At 36.3% G+C, this 27,164-nt stretch overlaps 1 protein-coding gene across 2 annotated transcripts in view; it reads left to right on the forward strand.

The window, feature by feature from the left end:
• Positions 1 to 64: 64 nt before the first annotated feature.
• Positions 65 to 27,164, forward strand: part of CCDC138 (coiled-coil domain containing 138) — a 31,745-nt gene continuing 4,645 nt past the window's right edge. The window contains exons 1-13 of one of the 2 annotated variants that reach the window (XM_072933117.1): positions 65 to 204; positions 2,894 to 2,954; positions 3,611 to 3,689; positions 4,400 to 4,515; positions 5,158 to 5,342; positions 6,336 to 6,494; positions 7,659 to 7,778; positions 9,167 to 9,244; positions 9,320 to 9,430; positions 11,163 to 11,327; positions 12,067 to 12,183; positions 13,256 to 13,448; positions 15,743 to 15,925. In XM_072933117.1, the coding sequence (XP_072789218.1) occupies positions 139 to 204; positions 2,894 to 2,954; positions 3,611 to 3,689; positions 4,400 to 4,515; positions 5,158 to 5,342; positions 6,336 to 6,494; positions 7,659 to 7,778; positions 9,167 to 9,244; positions 9,320 to 9,430; positions 11,163 to 11,327; positions 12,067 to 12,183; positions 13,256 to 13,448; positions 15,743 to 15,925 (1,633 nt within the window). In that variant the 5' untranslated portion in view covers positions 65 to 138. Of the gene's footprint in view, positions 205 to 2,893; positions 2,955 to 3,610; positions 3,690 to 4,399; positions 4,516 to 5,157; positions 5,343 to 6,335; positions 6,495 to 7,658; positions 7,779 to 9,166; positions 9,250 to 9,319; positions 9,431 to 11,162; positions 11,328 to 12,066; positions 12,184 to 13,255; positions 13,449 to 15,742; positions 15,926 to 27,164 lie in introns of those variants that run through there. The other variant, XM_072933122.1, reaches the window with a different exon arrangement.

Consider the following 27,164-nt stretch of genomic DNA (forward strand, 5'->3'; position numbering starts at 1 on the left):
TGCTGGTGATGAAGATGATGATGATGTTGATGTTGTGTGCCCGCCCCGCCAGGCCCGAGCGGCGGCGGCTCCCCCTGCCCGCGGCCCGAGTGCGCCTGCGCGGCTGGCGGCGGTTGGTTCGAGCGCGGCGGTGCCGCCATGGCGGGCGCGGGGCCCGGCCGCGGCCGCTCCGCCCCGGCGCTGCAGCGGCGGGGGCCGGCGGGGGTGAGACGGGCCGGGGCGGGCGGCCTGCGGGGCGGAGGAGGCACAGACAAGCCATTGCCTCCTCGCCGCGGCCCTGGAGTGTCTGGGGAGATGGAGGGTGGGGGCCTGAGCGCTGCCTCGGGGTTCATTGTGAGTGCCGTACTGCTGCGTACCCGGGCAGTGCGAGACAAAAGTGGGGTTTAAACACACTTGGTAAGGTTACCTGCTCATGCTACTCCTATATCTTACCCCGCACTCCGATTGCCTTAGAGTTGAAGTGCTGAAGAGTCGTCTTTGTCTGAGGAAGAAATTTCCCTGGAAATTGTAATTCCAGATTCTACGTGGTACCGAGACACAGTTTAGCATACAGGTTTTGCCTAAGACCTGGTGCCTGCTCGTTGAGTGAGAAAATATGTGAATCCTCCTAGACGTATATTAAGCTTGTATGAAATATATATATAATAGGATAACTCATTTTTCTTTTTTCTCTTTTTTTTTTTTTTTTTCCACAGTAATTGACAGCCTTACTTAGAATGTATTAGGGGTATTTCTGATTTTTTTTTGTAAAGCTTAGTGATTAGCTCTGTTGAGAGAGCAGGAAATTGTTCCATATCTAGTCAATCAGGGGTCAAACCCATGGTTCATTAGAGATTGCTGCAATGACCAGACAGTTAATTATGATGGGTCTCAGTCCCTTGCCAAAGTATGGCAATTGTTATTTTACACAGAGAAGGCTGGGTTCTTTGCACTCAGATGAATGAAGGAACAGTATTGTGGTTCCTTTCTTTTTATTACTTGTGCTGACAAGTCAAAAGTGATCGGCCTAAAAATTCAGCAGCAAAGACCCGCCCCACCACCACCACTGTGGTGTTTCAAAAGCCTTTGATACTTAGTAGAAGGAGTGCTTGCTGGCCAGGCACCTTTCTTTTGCCTGAATTCTGCTTATCTTTCAATGAAACAAATTTTTGCAGTTGTTTTCATCCATCTGTATTCCCTGGGTCAAATGCTCCAGTGTGTCTGGGGATAACAGGCCTTAAGTGCTCAGACATGCTGCAAGGGGAAGTAATATGTTGGGAAAATACCCACAAGCTACCAAAGATTGGTAGAGATTGAAATTGAGTTAAGTGGTTAGATTGGGATATTGAGGTAGTCCTGGGAATCATCAATGATACAAAACTCAGCCTTTTTTTCTTTTAGTATCAGGAGCCATCTCAAATGCGATATGAAGATCTTGAGCTAAAATCAGGCTGTATGTGACCTTAGTTCTTGCAGAAGGATTTGCAACTTGAGTAGCATTTGATGGTGTCCCAGATTCTCTGGGGAGTTTTTCTTGAGGAATATTCTCTTTTGAATTACAGAACTGTACTTTAAAGGAAAGTAATTTTAAAAACTAATTTTAAAAATACTTGTACTGAGACATTAATGCTTGCAAGGAAGAAATGTTATATGTGTTTCTGTGCTTTGTTATTTCATTGAAAAGAAGTCATTCAAGGGCAGGAAAATACAGCAGTTGATCACTTGATCTAGAGCATAGCAGAGAGATGCAGTGAAACAAGTACAATCGTGAGAGCTTCCTTGAGTCTGATGTTTTGTAATGTGCATTTAACTGATTTTGGTTGTAGCCTAAAATTTCTGTCATTCATTTTTTTAGTATGTACTTATAAATTAGTAAGAAAAAGTAGACCAGGAAACTTTGGCATGAAAAGCCTAGATACGAAGGTAGATGCACCATCGTGTCCACTCAATGTGCACTTGTGTTAGCCCGGCCAGCAATGACACGGCTGGCAGTGGGGGACACTCCTGTGTTCGTGCAGGATGTGGAGAGCGTCTCAGGGCCAAGCGCTCACCAGTAAGCCCTGGCTGGATGGGAGGCTGGCGACTGCTGTGGAAGAGAACAGGCTGACTCTCCTCTGGGGCGAAGTCCAAGGTTTATTGAATGCTCATGAGGACAACCTTAGAGGAGCAACCGCATGAGAGCCCCAAGGACCAGGGCGCAACAATTTATAAACCAGGGAGGAGACAAGGGAGGGGATCATCCCACGACCAATGAGGGATTTTAGGGGCATGGAAACCGGGGAGATAGAAGGATACCCTCTCCAATGGGGTAGGCAGGGAGGAGGGATCCCTGGCCCTCGGCCAATCATTCGATGCCCTTAGTGGAAGGTTCTAGATGGGTGGGATGGGGAGTTGAGTGATGGACAAGGCACCAGGTGGGGACAGGAGAATGATTCAGCAGTTTTCTGCTGATTGACTCCAAGGTAGGAGGAGTGGATTAACATCTAGGGAAAGGGGCAGTTAAGGGTAAGAACATTGGGAAAATAGGGGGTACAAGAGCAAATGATTACAGAAATAACATAGGGTACACAAACACCATACAACATAGATGGCACTGTTTCTATGATTACGTATCTACTTTCATGACTTTATGTTACTGTCATCATAGTGCTTTATAGTTTCTTAAATAATGTAATATAGAGTACCTCTACTGTTTTGTTATTAGACTGTAGAGAATATATTTGCCTCTTTATGTTAACATGAGGACCATTTACATTTATGTATTTAAAAAAAACCCTCTCTTTTCAAAGCCAGTAGTTTGTAGTAAGAATTCTGTCATAAAGTGTGACAGTTTAACCATTAAACCAGTAAGTTGTGATGTACTTTTCCCATGAAAATTCTGACTAGAGTGCAATGGTTTTTTGCTTTCTTGTAGGATTGCCTCTCAGGAGCGTTGCATACCAAATATAAAAGCAGAAGCTCCCTAGTTTACAAAGGTAATACAAAGCAATGGTGCTTTGATATCTTTTACAGGGAAAACATACACTAAACCTGTATTGTTTCTGAATTTATTTAGTTTTGTATTTTCTCATTTTAAATAGGTAATCTTGATCAGGGGGCTGTGATACCTGGGAGCCAGCCTGGGAATGTTAACGAGTAAAGAGCACAAAGGATGTTTGGGAACAATGGTTCACAGCCTGTTTGTCTTTAAGTCCTGCTTGAATTAGTTGGTAGCAGTCTACTTCATAATGCATGTATTTAGCTTTAATTTAAAGATGCATTAATGTTTAATATTTAGAATGCATTTGGTCTCTTTCAGAAATGGGTGCAAGGAGACAGCAGGCTGAAACAATCTATGTGTAAGACTTCCGTTACAGAAAAATTTCTGTAGGTAGACAAGCTGTAAAATTTAAGGAAGAAAAACAATAAGCTAAATAATTAAAGCTAAATAATTCTTACTATGGCTTAAGATGTTATAATTAAGTTGATAATTTGTCAGGCTGCATCGGTGGTGGTTTTGGTTTTTAAACCTACGTGGACTACATGTCAGCTTCTCAAAAGGGAAATAAAATTGTTGCAATTTTATATATTTCAGATGACACTGACAGCTCACTGAAAAATATAACTATTTCTTTATCAAATTGTTCTTTAGAGTCAGAACTTACTGAAACTGGAAGAGAGAAGAGCATCAGATCTAGTGATTTCCAGAAAAGTTTGAAAAACTGGGATTGGTAGGATGTGTTTTTATTTCTCCTTTATTTTTTTTTCTCATAAAACTTCAAATATTACAGATGTATTTGGACTGTGCAAACGTTTTAAGTTTCTTGTTAAGTAAAGAACTGTTTGTAGCTAATTTATGCGATAATGAGGATGTTGATTTTGATGAGGAATATTGTTTCACTTTCTAATCTAATCTGTGTATTTTGGAATTGCTAAGGGGATACAGGAATGACATAAACTTAACTAGGTGATGAAAAAATTAACTAGGAGGAATGAAATAGGAATGATAAACAGATTTATGTTTATTTAAAGATAATTCAATTCCAAATGCCGAGAAATCTCTTTTAAGGGCTATTTTACACCAAACAAGAAAATATAATTTTAAAAGAGGGAATGTATTTTTAGTTCTCCAGGAATTTGGTGGTTTGTGGTGAGAGAAGAGTGTTGGTTTTACCTGTTATTTACATGTGCTTACAGCGTGAAAAGCCTAGTTATTTTAACAGCCTTTAAGTCAGCAACATGTAATTTCTGTGGCTGAGATTTCTGAGTAATAATGCCTTTCATCCAAATGATTTAACTCTGCTATTTGTTATCAGTAAAATATCAAAGTCTTACATTAAGCAATGTTTGCTTTTCTATACAGCCTTGTTTCAGTCTCTGTTATGTATCATGTTAGAAAGGAATTGAGTAATTTAAAGTTAGTGTTCTTTTGTACTTTTAGTTTTGACGATGAGCAAGATTATTTTTGTGGCTCAAGTGGTCTAGACACAGAAGAAAACAGCATTATTTGCTCTGAAATTGATGCAATTCAAAATACAGCTATATACACAGGAACAGGTAATAAAGACTTAAGTTTTTACATTCTTACAGCTCTCTGTGAAGTATAACATGTAACTTAAAAAACTTCCCAGTAAATGTATTTCTGTTCAATTCAGAAATACATTAGTCACCTAAAATGTAGTTTAATGTGCGGACTTTATCTTTCACTTGAGTGCTTTCTTTACAATTACTTTATGAGTTTCAGACATACTTGAAGCAATACTAGCATTATTTTCTCATGTGGCATCCAGTAGTTTCTTAAGTCTTGTCTTGTTTTCTTACATGTCACCCTAAGGTCTAATCAGCAGCAAATCACTTGCCTGAAGCCCTTACAAAAATAATAGGAGATTTTGGTGACATGATTCAGTCTGTGCATAGATTCCATACAGATATCTCTGGGATTTCTATATTGCAGTGGAGTGTTTTACTTATAAAACTGTTGATTCTTGATCAGTTTGAATAAATAATGGAATAAGAACTTTGATCAAATCTCTGTAATTCTTTGGATTACTTTCACATTTTGATACTTGCTTTGTCTTGCTCTATACTTGTAACTCTGAAATTCTAGAACATGGTTTTGCTGGTTTTACACAACTATCATATCAATATTTAGCTATGAGTGATTTTTTAATGTAAAATGCATTTTTTTCATGCTGACAGGCCTCACTCTACCATCTCATTTGTCTGCAAATACTCAAGAAAATACAGACCAAATTATCAACCATGGTTTGTTAAAGAAAATTGTGCATGGAACTGGTGCTCAGGCATGCAATAGGCAAGGTTTAATACCACCTCACATCAATCAAATTTACAATGAATTATTTGCCATACATCAGAAGCTCCAGGTAAGAACTGGAATCACCTTCAAATTTTTGTTGGATGATGCTGTGAATATTCTCACTTCTGAGAAAGAAATTTGAAATTACTTATATAGTAAAACTTACTTATACATTAAGACTAATATTTTTTGCTATGACTTTATATTAATCACAGTTACTTATATACTAAATCTGTGTCTTCATCTGCCTCTTCCTCTAGATTAATTCAGTGATTCAGTAATGATGCTTTGACTTGAATTTTGGGTAGACCAGGTAGATGTATAGGTGGGCAGATTCAGCTTGAGGGAGTTGGAACACAGTGTTTCTACATCCAAGACTGTCTTGTAAGACATTGTATGTGTAGAGGGAAGCACTCAGCAGCATTGCTTCTCTTGAGAACATCTGAAACTGTTCTCTTGTCTCTAGGCATTCCAAAGCGCTTGCCTCCATAGCTTCCTCCAAAATCTCTCTATTCATCCCACCAGTTCATCCCCAGCAGGTTTAGGCTACTAATAGAAGAGTCTCCTATATGGTTTTACTCTGTAATAGTTCTTAAGCTTCTGCTGGATTCCCTGTCATAATTGTCTTTTGCAACACATGAGATAAAAATAATTTTATATCTTTTTTCTTCACTGGTTTTTCAGGAATGCTTATCACTAGTTGAAGAAACAATACAATTAATCTGAAGTTCAACACAGATAGTCACATCAGATTCTGTTCTGTCTTACAGTTAATACCATTATCCAAATATTTTGGAAGCAAAAGCCAAAGTTTAATATTCTAGACCAACAATGTAGAGTTGAATTTTACACTTTGGGAGGCTGAGCCATTCCAATGCACATGGAGGTCTTCTGGGCTAATGTGGGAGAAAACTGAACAGAGCTGTCTGTCAGGATACTTTGTATTAGTAAGCTCTTGGGTAACTATAATTTCATATAGAGCTAAACGTATCTCTAGGACAAAATTTTAAATTCAGCATAATTTGGGAAAACTTCACATGGGTTTTTCTTCTTGATACAGAGAGAAAGTTCAGCGCAGCAGGAGTATGCTCTGCAGCTGCAGAAACGAGAGCGTTGTCTAACAGAACAAGAAGCATTGTTTTTTCAACATGAAGCAGCTTTGGCTAAAATAAGAGGTGTTGAGGAAGAAGTTCACACAAAAATTGCAGCTATAAAAGAGGTGAAATAGTATATTTAATGATAGATATTGCTCTATATGCTCTTTAACTCATTTGTAGTTATTTTAAGCCATCACATGTTTGCTGGAAATCCTGCTTATTTCTTTGAAGCCCATGAAATCCCCAAAGGAAAGATTTAAATAAAAAGTACTGAGCAATATTGCTAGAGTTTTTGTATGACTTCTGTTTCAGAATGGTGCATTTACTTGTCTGATGTGTAGTACATTGTACTGATACAAGTTAGAGAAAGGAGGTAATTTTTTTTGTAAAATAGTGAAAGCTATGTGACCAATATTAGAGAAAAAAATGTGGTCTATATGTAATTGTGTGTAAGTTAATTGAGTGTCTTTGCATTAGCTGTAGTTGCAGTGGATTTCCTTGGGAATGCTTTATGACACATTGAGATCTTATGACATAGCACCTGTTGCAGAGAGTACTAGAAAACAAAGACTCAAAAAGTTCAGAGGAAGACCGACCTAACTTTGGGGGTGTGGAAAGAAAGAGTAGTGAAGAAGAGTGAATTTATGGAAGGGGAAAAATGAAAGCTGGAATATCTTCAGTAAAATAAAATCTTGCTATTTTACCAAATCTGAGGTACTTAAATCTAAAGTCCAGAGAAGATTAAATAGAAAACAAATTTCAGGGATAAGAGATGAATGGCAGTGGATATGCAGGTTGTAATAATTCATATGCTTGTGTTGTAAACCAGATCCCCAGTCTCTACAAGGCATAGGATTAGTTTCTCACTCTGTATGATTCAGAGTAAGCAAAGCCAGAAACACGAGTTGAAACCCCAAAACACAGTCACAACTTTTTTTGTAAATATTTGGAAGAGTAAGCTGTAGGTAAAAGCTTTGTCATTGATTTTGGTTCACAAATGCACCCCATATCTGAATAGTTTGAGAAATATACATATATTAGTTGGTCTGGGTAGAATAGGCAGCAATAGGAGCAATAGGCTGTACATGTTGCTCTCAGTTTCTGTATAGATCTTTCTTAATAGGCAGTACAGAGCTTGTTTTTCTCACTGCTGACTGAACATGCAAATTTGGACATTAAGAACTTCATATGAGAAAGTTTGTCCAACTCTTTTAACACTTAAGTGGAACTTACTGTTTTTAGAATAGTCTCTTTTAAAACATGTTCTTAAATTTGATATTCTGCAGCAACATGAGGCTGAAGTTAAGCAGCTGACAGAAGCCTTGAGAGAAATAACTAAAGAAAATAGGAGGCTGAAGTCATCATTTGACAGCTTGAGGGATGTGAATGACTCTTTAAGAAAGCAGGTAAACTTTATTATTTCCTGTCATAAGTAATTCTACAAGTTACAGTCAACAATTTTAAATATTTGAGCAGCTTGAGTTGGCAAAATTGCTGACTTTTTGTTTCTCTAAGACAAGAATTGTATGAATAACTGAAAGTATCTTTCTCACCTGTTTCTAGTACTTGAAATTTAGACTTTCTGACCTTTTACAATACAAAAAAGAAGTAGGATTTATTCTATTGATTCACTAGCAACAGCTAATTGTTAGGAAGGGAAATCCATTGAGAATGAATAGAGAGAAGGTATTTTGTGGCATAATGGAATCTACCCTGTGTAGATTTGTTGTGCCAAATTGCTATGATGATTCTATTAAGTAAAAAGTAGAATGTTTATTTCTAACTTCATGTTTGATCAGTATTTTCAGTTATTTTTGCAAATTTTAACGAAGGCAGTATTTTCTCAATTTGTAAACTAGAATGGTGTGTTTCATAGTAATGCATAGAGTAGGAATTTGTCTCTCTTGACTATTAAGCCTGATCTAAAATGGTGATACACAAAATATATAAATTATTTGAGCATTGTTTATTCACTGACCTAATTAATGTTCTGATAATCTGAATACAATAAAAATCTACAGCAGAGCCTTATTCTTTCTCTTAAGAAAGTCAGACCTAACTCCTAGGATGTTGGTAGATCTGATGCAATCCATCTGTCTCATTATTTCCTCTCACTATAAAATCTTTGTATGTCTCTGCAAATTGAGGACTTCTGTGATGATCATGCTGTTTATTGTTGTATGGATAAAGCATGGGGTTTTTAAAATTTAAATAGATGTGGCAGTTTACCTGATCTTTTCTCACCGAGCAGACTGTTTTTTTAGCATGGTCATTAACTGCCTTCCCCATTAACAAGGTTGCGATAACATTCTTGAATCTGTGCATTTTTGTCACTTCTTCATGAAAAGTAATCAAATGTGAAGTGCCTGTATATCTAGAGTGTCACTGTAATGCTTATTCTGCCCCTGCACTCTGAAAGGTTGGGCTGCCGGTTAACAGAGATACTGCTGCTGTCTTACTTATCCTGGAACATATTGCCCACAGAGGTGATAAGAGTCTAACACCTTGGAACTCTTCAAAAGCTGTCTGGACACAACAGCCAGTTCTTTCTGGCCCAGCTTGAGCTGGGAGTTGGACCAGATGTCTTCCAGAGGTGCTCTCAAATCTCACCCAGTCTACGATTCTGTAATTTGTTGTGGGAAATGGATGATGATTTTGTTTCTATCGCTTTTCATGCTAATAAGAAAAACCTTAAATAATTTAGCTGCTCAACAACATGAAGTTACTTCAGTGTGATAATTAAGACAAGATGTGAGTTTTGAATTTACAGTTTAATATTTTCTGCTTCTTTCAGTTAAGTGATGTAACTGAGTTGAACAAGAAGTTGGAAGGTCAAGCACAAAAAGCAAAAGCTCGTTTAGAAAATCTACAAGTAAGGTTTCTTCTTACATGTACCTGCTTTTATAGGTAACCAGTGAAATATAATTAATTGTTATATTTTGTTTAGAGGAAGCATGAATTTTCAAAGGTACCGAAATCTAATGATTTGTGTCAAGTGATGAAGGAAGGCAAACCTGTGAAACAGGAGAAAGTGATGGCAACATCAAGAACTACTGTGGTAAGAATTTTTTGAGAAATAATCTTTAGTGAAAGACTGAGATTAAATGCAGTGTTCATTCACAGTTCCAAAACAATCGCCTTTTTTCCTTAAAAAAACCTTCTTACATAACTTAATGAAATTCCTTCTGTCTCCATGTAGTTCCATTTATGGTATTACTCTGCCAACATCTCCCAGCTGGTTATGCTATTTTTCTTTCAGCTAGAGGTAAACTGTGAATTGAGAAGTACTCATAACACCCTATCTAAATGATCTACAATGAATGCCTTAAAACTGTGTTGTCTGTATATAGCAAACAAATTCTCTTTATATAGGTTTTAGCATACTTTGGTTGCACATGAAATACAAATAATATGAGTAGTTACAGTTCTGAGTGAAGAGGAGAAGAGTTATCTGAAGGTAGATAGAAGAAAAGTTTTGAGGTCATTAGGGAAGTATTCATGCAGCCTGTCTTCAGGTATCTCTGGATTTCTTTTGTAGAGTATTTTATTGCAGTGTAGTAGAGCCAAGATTAGAGTTCCATTAAGTCTTTGTTCTTTTTTTAAACAATACTAGTTACCCAGTTAAATTTATCAGAAGTGGATTGCATGAAATAAACAAAGTAGGTCTAGTGTATTGAAATAAGAATTTCCCCATGTGAAGGACTTTAAAGACTTGTTTTCTCCTGTATTTAAATTGTTCAGAATTACAAAGTGTAGTGAATCTGTATTAATATTTTTTCCAAACTGTTTTACCACCATTTGACCAAGTACAAAATATATTATGGGTATACATTTTTCACACCCAGAAATCATCACAATAGGTGTTTGTTTTGCACTAGGGAGTGAGGTGTGAGAGAAAGAGAAAGAAACACTGCAAAGTTCCTTCTGGGTCTTTGTAAGAAAGACTGACAACAAATGGCTTAATTAAATGGCTATTAAAATAAGATAGAATAAGAGGAGGAATGTAGAGAGTGAGTAAATCCTGTGTCCTGTAAGATGACGGGAACATTGTGTTTGTGCAGCATCAAATGGAGCCCTGGTGGACTTTTCCCAGGGCAGGCTGAGCAGAGTCTGTCTGTTGAAAGATGGCCTTCCTTTTTGGCCACTCAACATATGTCTAATTTTCTTGGAAGAAAACAACTCTGTTCATGAAGGACGTTCATGGGAGAGGGACTTGTTGCCCTTTAAGACAATGCCAAGGCCAGACAGGATCAGCAGTACCAAGAGGGAGGTGCCTGAGTTTATCCTGCAGTCAAGCACAGGATTAACTGTGCAGCTGGTTGGTCTGTGCAGCACAGCACAGACTGCACCTGCTCAAGTTAACTGTGCTGTGGTCTCTGACTCCTTGATGTACAGGGGTCTTGCACTCAGGACTGCCACCTTCCAACCTTTGATCTGCATACAGTTTACCTTTCCCAGAGATACTGTAAGTTACATTCCTATGCATTCTTATGCATTCTTATGCATGCTAATGCATTCTTACTATACAGGCTTCTCAGACCCTAGGTACAAGGCCCAGCAGAGCACACATGGCCTGTTCAAGATCACTGGGTGCTTGAATACATTTTCCACAAGCTCACACTGTAGTAACTCACCTCTCAGATTTTATCAGGCATAAAATTCTCATCCTTTCTATTATGCATAATATTTCATACTAATGTGCTGTCATGTATTTCAGTCTGTTACTGTTTTAGCTTAGAAAAAGCATTAAATTGAAAGCTGAAATATCTGAAGATGTGAATATATTACAGCTACCATTGAATTCACAAGTCTATGAGCTCTTAACTTATCTGATGGATTGGATCTCTGACCAGCATCTTAGCAAAATAAAAACTCAAGAAGAAAGAGAGGACAGTCATAAACCTAGGGTTACCCAGAGCTCAAAGAACCCCTGTACTCAGGAGAAGTGTATGAAGGTAAAGGGATTTGGGTTGTTTGCTTGTGTTAATGTTTTCAGATTTTGCTGTGCTTTAAATGATTCTGAGAGTATAACAGGTCAGCATGTAATTAAAACAAAATAATTGTTAGTAAGTCAATATTCATTCCAGCAGTGAGTTATAATAGATAATTTGTCATTTATAAAGCATACAGATAATTTTTAATAAAAAGTGTGGTGTCTTGTCTCAACCTAAGAGCTTCAGCATTTTTTTCAAGTAACTTCTATGAGGTGATAGCTTCTCTTCATTGTTATGTGTGATACATTATTTTAAGGACATCAAGGGTTAAATTTACAATATTTTTATGCCTATTTAGATACTAAAGTTTAAATTCATCACCAGCAAAAGGCGATACTATGCTGAATTTCAACCTCTATTGTTTTTTCATGTGATACCAAGATTTAGAAATTGGTGACATGTTCAGAAAATTCACTTTGTTGTATTTATTCATTATATAAAAGATCTGTAGGCACTGTGATTTGATTTACTGAGACTGAGCTCACATGTATCTCCAGTCCCACATGTAAACCTACATAAAATTAAAAACCTGTGTATGCATGTAATTCTGTTAGCTGTACTGGATCTGCTCAGAGAATATTTGCATATGTAATCTGATAAACTCCACTCCAAGTTAGGAAATTTGTTTGTTTTTCACTTACATGTAGCTTATAGAATAGTTCATATACTGCATGTAATTCTGTTTTTGTAAATTTTTCAGGTTTTGCCTATAGCTGCTGAGCAACTCAAGTGGATGCCCTATGTGAATCCTAAACTGCACATGCCTGTGATTAGATTTATTTACTGGTCTATAAGACAGTTAGACACTGATATACAGGTAAAACAAGTGGTCCTCATGCAGTATGTTTTTAAAAAAAAATCACAGAAATATTAATGGATTTTGCATATTAAATATATATAAAAAATGGATGTTTTCAGGTAGCATGTAGAAAAGAAACTGCTGTCTTTGTAAAACGTAAATTCATAGTGTTGATCATAGACAGGTGGCAATGAAAAACAAATTCTTTTTCAAGTTAAATTTAAATTTTGCACTTACATTTCCCTATGTATGTAATCTCTCTTGTTATGTCTAAGCACATCTGAAACTATATTTTTGCCTATGTATTAACAAAACTTGCACTAGAGAAGACAGTTATTTTATTGCGTGTTTTATGAATGAGATTTGCTGTAAGTAATGGAAGTGAGTAGCAAAGCAGTGAAAAAGTTTTGGTTTTTCTGTCCTCTGCTTGGTGTCTAACCACAAGACAAATTCCTTGCTCTTTTTGACCAGACTGCCATAAGAAAATATTCAGCAATATAATAAAGAAAAAGCCAGTCATACTGTAAAGACCCAGCATAGTGCTGTCAATGTTCATTTGCTAAATCAAATATTTAAAACTTTGTAAATATCCTGATTTTAAATTCAATACAATAGTAAGATGTTTGGTTTAGTTCTAATAAGTAACTATATTTTAAACAAAAATATTGTGAAGTTTGATTCTGTAGAAATATTTCTATAGAGTTTATGATGAAAACGTAGTAGATGTTACTTCTGCAGTGTTCTTAAGCTTCATATTTAGACCTTGATTCTGTAAATGCTTTTAAAGGATATGACTTCAGGCAAGCTTACAAAATTGAGTTAACTGAAACAGCTTTTTCTGGAACCAGAGGCAACTTAAATAACGTCAGAGTATCTAGGACCTTCACTAATTAATCTCTTGCTGAAGTGTGTGTTGATAAGGCACCATGTTAATATTGTTCAACAGCTTTTGAAACAAGCATTGTCTCCTATACTGATTATATTCCTATACATGGTCAAAGCATTTGTAAATTTAATATTTAATTGCATGGAGAACATATGTATGTCAAGTTAAAATGTTTGCACTAACTATATGCACTGTTTGAAGCAGCACACAACAATGAGATCAACCATGAGGAGACTTGGCGAAGATATTTTCAAAGGCATAGTGAGTAAGGGAAACCCACACAGTTCTTCTGAACAGTCTACAGAAAGTAAATCAAAGTCAGCAGCTTTCTTTAAGAGTTTCTGTATGCCTCTGAGGTTTCTGTCAACTTTGATTGTTCTTAAAACAGTGAAACAAGGTAAGTCGAGATTTTTTTTTTACATTAATTTATCTATTTCAGTTGTGCTTGGAAAAAAGCATTTTAATGATACTGTTTCACTAATAAAACAATTATGTTTTATTAGTGAAAAGTGATTTTACTTGGGTATTGTGAAGCAAAATATACAAGTATGAATCTTGCTATTACTAATTTTATGTTAGAATTTATGTGTTTTTCTTAATGTAATGACTTGTCAGAGAAGTCAGCATTTCTGTAGAGCGGGGAGAAGATAAAGGTTTCAAAGTAGACACTGTGAAACTACACAAATCAGATTGTGTCTGGACAGCGTGAGAAAAGATGTGGAAAATGCAACTCAAAGAATAAGATAATTCTTCTCTTCTAATTTGTTAACTGTTACCTTCAGTTATGAAGTCTTACCATTCTTCAGGAGAAACAAGGAGTTGCAGATCCTTTCTTATGGAAGTCAGGCAGAAATGTAATTTTGTAATATTAAGAGCAGGTGTAAGATGTGATTGCTGCTTACCTGCAGCGACTTAGCAGTACTGTGTGTCTGCATAACTGGGATTTTCTGCAAGAATAAATTTTACAAGGATAGCATTAGAGCAAGCATCTCTATAACTCTTTTCAGCCCTTTGTGGTACTAACCACTTATTTCTCCCTCTTCAAAGACATTCTAAAAAGCATTGGATCATTTTGATAGCAAGTAATTTTTTAGTGGGCTTACAACTGAGCAATCTAACCTAATCTCAGAGATGGTTCTGCTTTCAACAAGAAGGTTGGGCTAGATGCCAACCTAAATTATTCCATGTTTCTATTTTTGCTACCATTTTTCCTCCAAATGGTTTGTATTTTAAAATATCTTTACAAGTAACATGTCTCTTTTGTCAATAACACTAAGAGATTGATACAGGTTACAGAAATGTTAATTTTCAAGGTTATGAAAATACTGAAATACTGTGCAAAAATGTCAAAATCAGATGCCTGCTTTGGAATCTGATGTTTTTAGTCTCTTCCATGGAATATATTTAATTTTGGGGCATTTCATAGACAGCAGAAATCCACGTCTCAAAATTGCTATCTGTGGCACCCCGATTGACACAAAACAGGAATGCCAAATATTTTAAATGCTTAAATAATGAATAGACTTTCTATTCATGGAAGCTGTGCTTCTGGATTTGATGTTTAAGCATATTAGTATGTTTTTATGCTTAATGACTTGTGTAATATTTACATTGTGAGTATTTATAGTAAACATGGGAATAAAATATGGTGGAAGACCATCCTGACATCATTCATGAACTACCAGTGTTCCAGCTGTTGGAGGGAACTATTTCAGTCAACATATTTTGGTGAAGTACGATAATTAGTCTCAAACTGAGACTCACTTTCTAGGAATGTCTGGTCAAAAAAATGCAAGAAGAATTGAAATAAAAAACTAGTAATTGCAGAGACTGATTTTCCCTAAGCAGATGAACACTCCTGATTAGAATGAATTTGTTTAGCTTTTCATGGTTGCTTTGTACTGCTGGCTGCTGTAGCACAGAAAATATGATCTGTTGTTAAACATATGTCAGATATCACCGTGTGTGAATTTTGATCACTCTGACCACATGGCAGTAATGATCGGGTGATAAAATAGCAGATTTGGTTTGAACATATGTCCTCATTCCTTCTAAACGTCAGTATCCAGCAGATGGCACCCTAGTTAAACTTATGCAGTAGGATGAATGTTTCCTTCTACTTATTTTTCTGTGCTCCAGATGATCAATGCAATTGCCATATACTGAGGAAGATTTGACAGCAGAAGTTAAGAAAATAGATTGGTTCACTTAATTTACATCCTTTGTATAATTTCTCAGAATGGATAAGAATATAAAATGTTTATAGTGAAACTACAGTTTTTTATAGAAGGAATGGGTCTAGTTGCTCTCATGAAAATAATTGCTCTCACTCAGAAAAATCAGCCACTGACTCCCTTAATAGAGATTTCCCAGATGTTGAAACCAGCATTTTCTCAAACTATGTGAGTTTGTATTTTCTTTCCTCTTTAACAAAATATTTGCAGAACTTTACATTTGTAAGTATATTTTTCTTAAACATATGATTTGTAGATAATTTTTTCTCCACTCACAATGGATTGTTAAGGAATAAAAATCAGCAGACAGTATCTTTATATAAAAAGTAAATTTAATATTTTCAGCTATTTAACTTTTAAGTGTGTATCTGCCATGGTAGCTGTCAGATAGTTGTTCACATGGCGTAATGAAACAATGATTATAGAAGTTTTATTGCCTGTATTCTGATATTTTCAGTGGATTACCTGGCTCAGGCATTTGAGTCCCTTCGCATAGACTTGAAGACAGATGAAGGGAAGGCCTTATTTTTGGAATACCAATGTGTGCCTGTCATATTAAGTCACCTAAAAGTATCCAGTACAAGTCTGCTTTCCAGTGCTCTTGATGGATTACTTCAGATGACCATGGAATCTGGTAAATGTGGGTAATTACAAAAAAAAATCATTATGAAAACAGGTGAGGAAAACATAAAAACAATGGAAAAGCAGTATAAAAATACAGTGTAAAAGCTGTATAAATAGTGTAATGTACTATTAGCAATTCTTTGTATCACGTACATTCAGTAAAGACATAAAATATATTTCTGAATTGTCTGTCTGTTTCTGAGTCATCTTGTATTTTCTTCTCCCTCTCAGCCACTGTTTTGTATTTCATCCTGCTACTTTCTTATTTCTTGCTGTGAAATGTTGTAGCTATTTTTTGTTTGGCTTTTCAGTTTATTCCACTGTATTACCTTGCAAAGAAAAATATCTTTGAAGTCAGGCTGTGCCAGGGAACCCAAATCATGAAAACCTGCCAGAAGGTGGAGATAAAAAATAAGTTCTGTTTTCATTTCCTAATTTGAATGACCAGCTCATCCCCAATCATTTTTGAGTTTCTGGGGTTTGGAAATGGTATTTCTAGATGAGATGGTTATGTTTTGCTGAATTTTACTGTGCCAAGATGATAATGGTTTGCTGAATTTTACTGTGCTTTGGCCCTAGAAAATAATTAGTAATCTTATTTGCCACAGCATTTTTCCAGGTGATACAGGTAAGGATCAACTGATAACTACCTGGATGAGCATGAAGGTAGTGACACATACCAGTGCCATGTTGAATAAACCTTGTGAGTGGTTTGTTTTTTCTTTTAAAGAGAAAATCACTCACTCACTCACTGCCTTTAAGAATAGAAATGTGTATTGTTTTGGAAGTATTTTGTTATTATGCATTGTACTAGTGAAATAGAAAGCATGTTTGACTTGGGATGGTAAAGCATTGAGTAAAAAGCAATTTTGTAACAACCTAAGTTCAAAAATATTTAACTAAAGTTCTGTTCTTCCTTGCAGTCTTTTTCTGACCAGGTAATGAATGCAGTCTTAATACTATTTTTCCTAATAGTCATAACTGTGATTGGGAAAGAATTAATTGAATGCACAAATGTAACAATCTAAGCAAGATGGACAGTGTTTGGTATTTCTTTCGGTAATGACTGTAACAGTAAATCTTCTGTTACCTAGCAGTAGTCATGCTGATACACTGGGTGCTTGCAGTTTGAAGAATAATAAAGTTATATTGTGAGACTCAAATTTTGCTTTCTTGCTTCTCAGAGAAGTTGTATCTGTGTGAAATCAGGGAAGGAAGAGTACAAATTGACATTTGATTGAAAATTATTTCTTGTAAACTGGATATAAAGCCCTATGTAGAGCCTAACTCTTTGGTATAATAAATTGCCAATACACAAATTAGGCATGGCCTGCCCTTTTCCAATACATAGTGTTTTGCAAGAAATTTTTAACAATGAGAAGTAGCGTTGTTGATGGGAAATTGTGTTTTCATTCCTTTGTAAGTTTCCAATTAAAAAGTCATTAAAAGACAAACTTTGGAAGGCGGCAGTGATTATTCAGAAGAGAACTGTCTGTGTTAGAGTAAAACAGGAATTCATGCTCAGTTTTAAAGCTGTATTCATGTGCAGCTCTAAATATGAAGACATAGGTAGTGGCCATATACTAAAATATGGAGTCGTTTTACCCAAAAAGACATCATCCAGTCAACAGGAGGCAAAGTCTGACTTCTGGTTTTTATGCAATATATACCATCCTAGGCATTCTCTCAATTTGTTGCAGTAATTTTCTGGCTCTATAGGAGTGTTACAATACTCTTCTCAAAAATAATACCTTTAGAGATTAAGCTCTTAGAAATTAAATCAGAAAAAAGGAGAGTGGAAATTTTTCCAGCATATGATTTTCTATAACATTATTTTTAAATAAAGTTTTTGGTTTTTTTTTAAATTAGATGTTTTTACAGATTCTAATCTCTGTTGTCCAGGCTGAAAAATGTGAATCAGATATGAAATAACTACTGTGTTGCAGTACTACTCCCTGTAACTGCACGTACCTTTTTTTTTTTTATAATAAGCAATGAATGGTAATGTTTCTGTGCAGTCCAGGCTTAGCTGAGGTCCTTAAGTAGGTTCTCTTCCCTGTAAGAAATTATTTTTCTCCTATTCCAGAAATGAAGCCTAGGTTTCCCTCTTATATTGAGGATAATTACTTAAGCTGCATATGAAGAATCATAGAATGTGCTGAGTTGGAAGGGACCCAGCAGGAAGGATCATCAAGTCCAATACCCGGCCTTGTGTAGGATGCCCCAAGAGTCACACCCTGTGCTTGGGAGTGTTGTGCAAATGCTTCTTGAATTCAGACAGGCTTTGTGCTGTGATCACTTCCCTGAGGAGCCTGTTCTAGTGTTCAACCACCTTTTCCATGGATATCCAGCCTAACCCTCCCCCGACTCAGCTTCATGCCATTTCCTCGATTTCTGTCACTGGTCATGAGAGTGAAGAGATCGGTGTCTGCCCCTCCTCTTCCCTCTATGAGGATGTTGATGAGGTCTCCCCTCAGTCTCCCTCAGGCTAAACAGACCAAGTGACCTCAGCAGCTCCTCATAAGGCTTCTTCTTTAGATCCTTCACCATCCTCGTGGCCTTGCTTTGGACACTCTCTCATACTTAATGTCTTCTCTGTATTGTGGCACCCAAAACTGTCTCCTGCACTCAAGGTGAGGCTGCCTCAGTGCTGAGCAGAGCAGGACAATCCCCTCCCTTGCCCGGCTGGCCATGCTCTGCCTGATATTGGCTCTCCTGGCTGCCAGGGCACCACTGATTCTGTTGACCAGGTCCCTTTCCTCAGTGCTGCTCTCCAGCCTCTCATTCCCCAGTCTGTCTGTGCATCTAGGGTTGCCCCATCTTAAGTGCAGAATCTGGCACTTCTCAGTGTTATACTTCATATGGTTGGTGATTGCCCAACTCTCTAACTTGTTGAGGTCTCTCTGAAGGTACCTGATAATCTAAGACAGATATTTCTCTTGATGGAAACTAGAATGAAAATCTGCAGTTCTGCTTAAGTAGATTTGGGATTGGTTTGCATGTTCTTACATTTTGGATCAGTATCATTGGTTTGGCTTCATAGTATGTCTGGTACAGTGGGTTCAGAATTCAGGTTTCCCTTGTGAGTTCATACAACACTGATGTTGCTTCACTTACAGAAAATATGATGTCAAATGCAACAGCTGAGGCATTAATATCATCTTTTTTCTCTCTCTGTACAAGACCTTAATGGCAAATTAAAATTAATAGTCTCACTGCTCGGGATCTTACTGGCAGAGAGTCTTTCATGCAGTCCATCTCTCTTCAGGAGTTTAGCATTAACAATCTGTGAGAGTCCTGACACCAACATTTCAATGGGAAATGATAGAGGACTGAAAACTAACATACCTCAGTACTTTTTTTTCCTCTTTCTACATCTCTGTACAAGGGTAGATAACACCAGTGTACCGCTCCAGCTAGACCAGTTGTGGAATTCTGTGAAGAATTTAAGACTTTTGGTACCCTAGGAAGCTAATTTCTATGTGTTTCTTGAAACTTAGTTGCATTAAGTTTAGCTGCACTGTTGTTTCTCTGACATCTGTGTGAGTTTCCATGCCATTGTATAATTCTAAAAAAGTAATCCCATTATTTTATCCCAATATAGTGGGATGACCCTGGCTGAACACCAGGTGCCCACCAAACCACTCTGACACTCCCCTCCTCAACAGAACAGGGAAAGAAAATAAGATTAAAGAAATAAATTTTGGATCAAGATAAAGGCAGTTTAATAAAGCAAAAGCATAGTCCACACATGGAACCAAAGGAAACCAAAAGATCCCATGAGTAGGTAGTGTCTGGCCACTGCCTGGGAAGTGAGGCTTCAGCATGCATAGAGTTTGATCAAGAAGACATGTCATAAATGAGGAATGCCCCCTTCCCCTGTCATGCTGCCTTCCCCATCCTCTCTTCTCTTGGTTTGTATTACTGAGCAAATATAATATGGCATGGGAGTCATTTTGGCTTAGCTGTTTTGCCTGTGTCTCCTCCTAGGATCTTGCCCAACCCCAACCTTCTGGTGAGGGGGAATTTTACAGAGACAGTGTTGACACTGTGGGCACACCAAGGACTGGTGTGTTACCAGCGCCTTTCTAGCTACCAATACAAAGCACAGCACTTTGAGGGCTGCTATGAAGAAAATGAGTTCTGTCTCAACCAGACCCAATACACAAAATCATTAACATATTTGGAATTGTAACAATGTGATATACAGAATATGTATATGTGTGTGGTATAAATATATATATATATGCCAATCTTGTTTGCCTCACCTCTTTTAGAGAAATCTTAAGGCCTAAGGAGGAGGTAAAATGTTCTACTCATCATTGTTCTTGTCATATGCAAACTCATTCATGGTTGGACCAAAGATTGACTTCTAAATGTCAGGGGTGAAAAAAGTTGAGGTTAGTATGCTTCTCAGGGCATAAGAGTGAGAGGAACTGCTAAAGATGTTATGCAGTATTTCAGACAGTTTACTTTGTGTCAAAAGAACTTCAGTTTCAGTTTACTTTTATGCTCTCATAGTATTGGGGTTTCTTTCCCATATTCCAGTACTTCTGTGGATTCTGTTAATTACTTTTATTGTTAGTAGATTTGAGGAACAAAATTTTGCAACTGTGTGGGTCCTTACCTAACCACTTGCATTTTGTTAGCAAATTGCTTATTTTAACCTGTGCTAGAAACTTTGTAAGTAACTGAAATGAAATTGTAGGTAATTTTAATTATAAATGATATAATTCTAAATAATTTGTGTTATATTTCATGTTGTTTATATGCTGGATAAATTTTTTTTCAGATGAGCTCAGTGGCCTAAGTTGCAGTTTAGTCATCTTTCTTCAGGGGAAGTAATAGGTTGCTTCTAGATTCCACAGTGGTGAAAGTCAATAGCTTGTTGTGAACCCGACAGTAGAAAATCAGCTCCACAAAGATATTTTATCTCTTTTCTCTTGTTACATTCTGTTAATATTTTTGTTTAAAAGTGTGCATAATTATGTATAAATTGGTATAGCTATATTTTACTGTAGCTATCTCATTGGTTCCTGTCTTGTTCCATGGTCGGATAGGAGAACTGTCAGTTCAGTTATATCCTTTTCAATTTCCTTTTCCTCTCCGTACCCATTACCAGTATTTCAAACCATGTTTGTTTTCTGGAGGATGCCCACCTTTCCCTTACTACAAAGATTGACTGATAAATGCAGAGTCAAGGGAGCAAGTCCTACAGTGTTATTTTAGTCATGGTGCTCTTTTCCTTGAATCTGAGGCTTCAGATTAGTCCCATAACATTCAATTTGATCCTTCTTTGGGCCTTTTAATCTAATGAATGATCTATAAAGGCATCTTCCTTGCTTTTCATTATGGAAAAGGGTAAGGCATCTCTTCCTGATAATTTAATAGGAAAAAAAAAATCAGTACCACAGCTTTTGAATGTTTCTTTACTTCAGTTAAGGTAAGCAGGCTGCCAGGCCATGGTGTTCAGTTTTTAGTCCCATCTCTAAGCTATAGTCCTTGTGAAGACAGATCTAAACCCAAAATCTTCCCTGATAGAATTGTCATAGCAAGTAGGTTTAGTATCTTGTTAAATGCTGAATGGCTTGTGATAGATTTCCACAAAAGCAGCGTGCTCTGCCTGCCTTTGAAATTTTGAGAGCAAAACTGCTACATGACAATGTTTCAGTTTAGTCAAATGGCACATAATGTATTTATTGCTTAACAAATCTCTTACCATTTCCCATTAAAATTACTATTAAAATTCATGTTTGATAATTAAAGTAATTGTTGCTTCTAATCATGCAGATTGTTATAGTATGAAACAGTGGCTTCCAGGGTATCTTCATGCCCCAAAGCTCCCTCCCTAAGACTACAAATTTCTTTTCTCATCAGATCTTGTTTCTAGGACAGTAGTTGCAGCATACTGTTAGAGATAATTCCTGGATACCAGACTAGAAACATGTTCTGGAAACAATCTAATAATAAGTAGCATGATCTCATCAAGAAAATTTATTCTGTGGGTGTTGAAGAACATCACATCACTGGTATTAAATCACCTTGTAGCTGAATACTTGTCACATGCAATCTTGTTCAATAATGTTCTTCCTGTCTTCTCGCATAGCTTACTGTGGTTTTTTTTAACTTGTAAATCAGTTAAAAGGATTTCAAATGATGTAGTAAGTTTATATTCACCTATCAAAAATACCGTTGTTAACTGCAGTCTGGTTCATGCCTGATTTGAAATCTGTTGGCAGAGAGCTCCCTGCCTCGATTTTACATTTTGCACTTTTATACAAAGACATCATATGTCTTTAATTCCTTCTGCAGTGATATCTGACTGCTGTCAGGTGGATTAGTAGGTTCCCCTTTCTCAACCCCAAGTTTATTCAATGAAACCAAAACTTACCTGCTCACTGGACATTACAAAACTCTGGCATTTGCTTTAAATAAAACTTAAATATAGTTTATCTTCTAGCTTATTTTTGTTTTGCAGAGATTATATTTTTTATTAGTGTGTACTTATTCACAAATCAAAATGAGAGCACATAAAAAAAAATCTCAAAATGATGGTCTCAAGTTTACTGTAAGTTATGGCACATTCTGGTAGGGCTTAAGTGTGATTTCTTAACCATATTGACATAACTAAAGAATTTTAATAACTGCAAAAGCAAGCTGTATTTATTTACATATTCACTGAACCTTACTTTTAATTTAATTTATTTTTTTGGGAGAAAATATTATTGTCATGAATAACCAAGTCTGTGTCCAGATATAGTCTTGTAGGGAAGTTAATGAGGCCAGTGAAGATAAAAGGATTTTCTCCATAGTAAGAAGCTGTGCTTATTTACATGTAAACTGAAGTCTTCTTATGTTGACTATCTATAGGACACTTCTCTTTTCCTTTTTGCTGGAATGCTTTCATAACTGATCTTAGGAATTCTACAATGTGCACTGTTGTGGTTACTTCTAAAAAGTTAGATCAATGGTCAGAATTTGCCAAGAAAACTCAAATATGCCCCTTTATGTTTCCTCTTGAGTCATCATTTTGAGACTTTACAGACTACAAGAAGTGAAGGCTTGTAAAAAATTCCCATATGCTTAATCAGATTAAAATTCAACATTTTCCATCATATTATATTTACTGGTAACTTTTCAGGATTGCATCTTTTCAAGTTTCTTCTGCAGTACTGAAAGGATAAAAATGTCAAGTTTGTGAATATTATATTAAGGTAGGATTCCCCTCACCTGTATGAAGAGCAGATGTGAAATTGTCCTGAGGACTTGTGTTTTGAAGCTATAGTGATAGAAATGATTTACAGCTTACGTGGTATGAACATTGAAATACAAACCATTTAAAAGGAAATACTTCCTCTATTATCCTATCTTAGCTTTGTAATTTTTATTCATTCTTCTGAAAACAGTGGATAATTGTGTTGGATTAATAGATGTTTTAGTTTAATATTTTAACCACAGATAAGGATCTTTAACTTTGTTAAATGCAGATAAGATAATGCTAGGACCCACATATATGTGCTGCAAGGATGCAAGTACACCAAAATTTTGCACACATTTTTGTTAATTAAATTAAAATTTAGTTTGAATACTTTTGATTTTGATGAAATTAATTTAGTATGAAGTACCCCTCTCTAATAACAAATAACATCTGTGTCATTATTTTGTCCCTCTTCTAGTAACAGTCGTGTAATGCTTAGCCATTCTGAATTTTGGACCCCTGTCTCATCCACTCCAAAGGAATAAATAGAAGGAACCATTAAATATAAAGTTATGTAGCCAAGTAGCCATTCTGGAAGTAAGGTTTCACTGTTCATTTTGGGTAATAATGTGGCTCTTAAGCAGTGTATCATTTTGAAGGTAGATGTGAATACTAACTTTTAAAACTTATTTTATATTAAAAAGAGTTGTTTATATCAGTGTTTGGATATACACATCCCCTTTCCAGTCAATTTAAGTTATTAAATCTTTAGAATGTTGAAGTTTATTCAAGTAAAATCTTGTTTGCTCTTATTTACTAAACTTGCATATTTTAATAAAAAGTTTACAGTTTTATACTTTTCCATAAAATTAAGTAGGAAAAATATTTTTAAACATATCTTGTTTTGTATTTGAATATTTGAACTGCTGTACTTTTTAGCCAGCTTTTTTTTCAAGCAATATCATAATTTATATGATTCCATAAAGAAAAGCTTTCCTTGAAAAAAAAAAAAGGTGTAGTTTGAGTAACGTCTGTGCATTGTCAGAGCTCAGACTTTGTATACCTGCTCACTTGCAATCTAATGTTACAGAACTACAGGTGATGCCAAGTGATAGTTTTTTTATGTTAAGGTTTTCTTGGAGTTTGTTTTTGGAACAAAGCTCCTTCAGATGTGTACTGAGAGACTTGTGATTCCTTCTGTGATTCTGGTATTTCATTGAGCCTTTTCTGGTTTCTTGAACAAAGTAACCCATAGTAGTGTACAACAATTTAAAATGCTACCTAGATTATTTGTAAAATGTTTTTTTCTCTCTGTCAGGCCTCATCAGAACCAGTCCTTATTTGTAAGACCATGTTGAGTGCTCATATACAAACTGAGCTCAATCAGCAAAAGCTTTCATCCTCTGGTGATCAAATCCATCCTTTGATCCACTGATAATCTGTGATTTTCCAGGACAAATGTATGTTGATTTTTAGTATATCAACTTTATGCTTCTGCAATTCTAGCAAGTAAGAGAATTCTGATATCCATGTATTTTATACCTGCTGCATTCTAAGTAGGCAGTTCCAGCATGGAATTTCATTAGACTATTCCTACCTTTATGCCATAGTCACGAATTAGTTCGCCAGATAAGCAAAAATCAGTGTTTAAAACTGAAGTTCATTTTGAGTGAATTCCTTACACAACACACCTTCCAGCCATTCTACTAAGCTCCATTTTCTGCAATGTAAATATCACGTGTTCCTTTCTCAAATGATATTGACGTATAGTTTAGTTATAACTGCTGTAGCATTTATTTACCAAACAAAAATACCTGGCTATTCTGCTTCAACAACTGTAGTTCTTATACACATACTTACAGATAAACCTATAGTACATTTTATTTTCTTTTTTATTTTTCAGCTTTAGCTCCTGAAAATAACTTTAGATTTTTACTGAAGGGCACATAGGACACATTTATTTTTTTTTTTGGTCCAAATCTAATAAATACATTGCATTGACTGTTCTCTCTTTGCTAAGTGCTGCTTCCTGACTTGTTTTTTACCAGTCTGGGGCTTTTTTACTTTTATTTTTTATCCACTAAACAAGCACTCTTCCACACATTGAGCTGCCAGTTTTTTTCAGAAGAATGCTGTGAGAAACAATGTCAAAGGTTTTACTGAAGTCCAGGTAACCAATATCCACAGTCTTTTCCTCATCCATTAAGCAGATCACTTGGGTGTAGATGGAGGTGAGGTTGGTCGAGCAGGACCTGCCTTTCATAAGCCATGTTTGTGCTGGTTGGGCCTGATCCCTGTACATGCCATGTGGGGACACTTAGGATGACCAGCTCCATGGCCTCCCCTGGCACAGGGTTGGGCTGACAGGCCTCTAGTTCCCTGGGTGGTCCTTCTGGCCCTTCCTGTAGATGAGTGTCACATTTGCCAGGCTCCAGGTACCTGGGCCTTTCCCCATTAACCAGAACTGCTGGCAAATGATGGAATGTTGGCTTGGTGAGCATTTCCCACTGGCTTCCTCAATGCCCTTTGGTGGATCCCATCTGGTCCCATAGGCTTGTCTATGTGTGTAAGTGGTGTGTCAGGTCATTGACCATTTCCCCTTGAATTTTGGGAGCTTCCTTCTGCTCCTTATCCCTGTCTTCCAGCTCAGGAGGCTGTTAATAACAACTGGTCTTGTTATTAAAGACTGAGGCAGTGAAGGCAGTAGGTCTTTTCCTCATCCTTTGTCATTCTGTTCCCACCTCACAGCCAGTAAAGGGTGGTGATGCTCTTGCTGGGGACATTGCTGCATCATTCACTTACACTGCTGAGCTGCGTTCTCCTTTCTCCCAGCAGATCCTATCTCAATTAGAAAAAGAGGTAAATCTGTAATCGTTAATTTGTTAAAACATGAACTTAGAGTTGTCATTTTATGCCCTGAAGTGACATAGCTTTAGGTATGAAACAGAATTTTCTGGGTAACTATAACTGGTGAGATTTTATGCTGTGTAACTGATTACTTTGAGGGTAAATTTCATATGAATCTTGTCAACAATGATAAATTGCTTATTGTTCGTTGCAGTCTACCAATCAAGCTAAGTTAATGCAACTACAGCATGCTCCAGTGTTTTAAGGATACCACTAGAGGCTTTTGCGGATTATTTTAAATTGTGACAAAGTCCTGTCAGGATAAATTCCAATTTTATTTTTCTAAATTAGTTAAATAAAAGCAAAATCTATGCAGAATCTAAGCGACCAAGATATTTAAAAATGTGAAGCTTATTATTTTTAGTTAATCATCTAGAGATGCATTTAAATTATGTATTTGTTTTGTTTATTTTCTGATTACTTAGAATAGAATCTTCAAAAGCTTATCTGAATTAAATATATAAACAGCGTACAGAAAGTCCATTTAAACGTGTGCTTTTTCCAGTTGGGTTTCATGTGATTAACTTTGCAAATATTTAGGCATTATTACCACATTAGCTGTTCTGCTTTATACGAAAAATCTTCTGTCTTAAAAGTAGCATCGGTTTTTACATTAATTTGTAAACTTCAAAGTCAGAATATTCTTACTGCATATACGTGTGTGTGTGTGTACTGGGTTTTTAATGTAATATGTTTAAAGAACCAGTTAGAGCAGGACAGCAAAGACATATTCAGGTCAGCTAAATATAGTATTTGTTTACCCTGCAGAAAAGGAATTAAAAGCACTTTATGGCTATTTAAGGCTATTTATAGGAATAAATTGTAGGATTACCCTGTTCATCCAAGCAGTCTCTTCAGATCTCTCATGAATCAGAGGTCAGATGAGTCAGAAGTCATGCTAAATGAGTTTTTAAAAGCCATTTGTTGTCTTAACAGGCAATAGAAAGAAGAAAAGCCTTTATTTTCAGTTTACTTCTTGAATGTCAAAATGTTCTCACACATTTATTTATTTTTTTCTTCCCTTTCTGATAAGCATCTTTGGTAAATAAGAGATACTGTTTCAAGTTTTTGTTGTTAAAACACATTTCTTCAGTGGTGCAGTGCAGGTTGATAGGACCGACCATTTCTGTTTCTTGGGAGCAGGCACTCA

The sequence above is a fragment of the Taeniopygia guttata genome, chromosome 1 (assembly GCF_048771995.1).
Source record: "Taeniopygia guttata chromosome 1, bTaeGut7.mat, whole genome shotgun sequence".
Classification (NCBI taxonomy): domain Eukaryota; kingdom Metazoa; phylum Chordata; class Aves; order Passeriformes; family Estrildidae; genus Taeniopygia; species Taeniopygia guttata.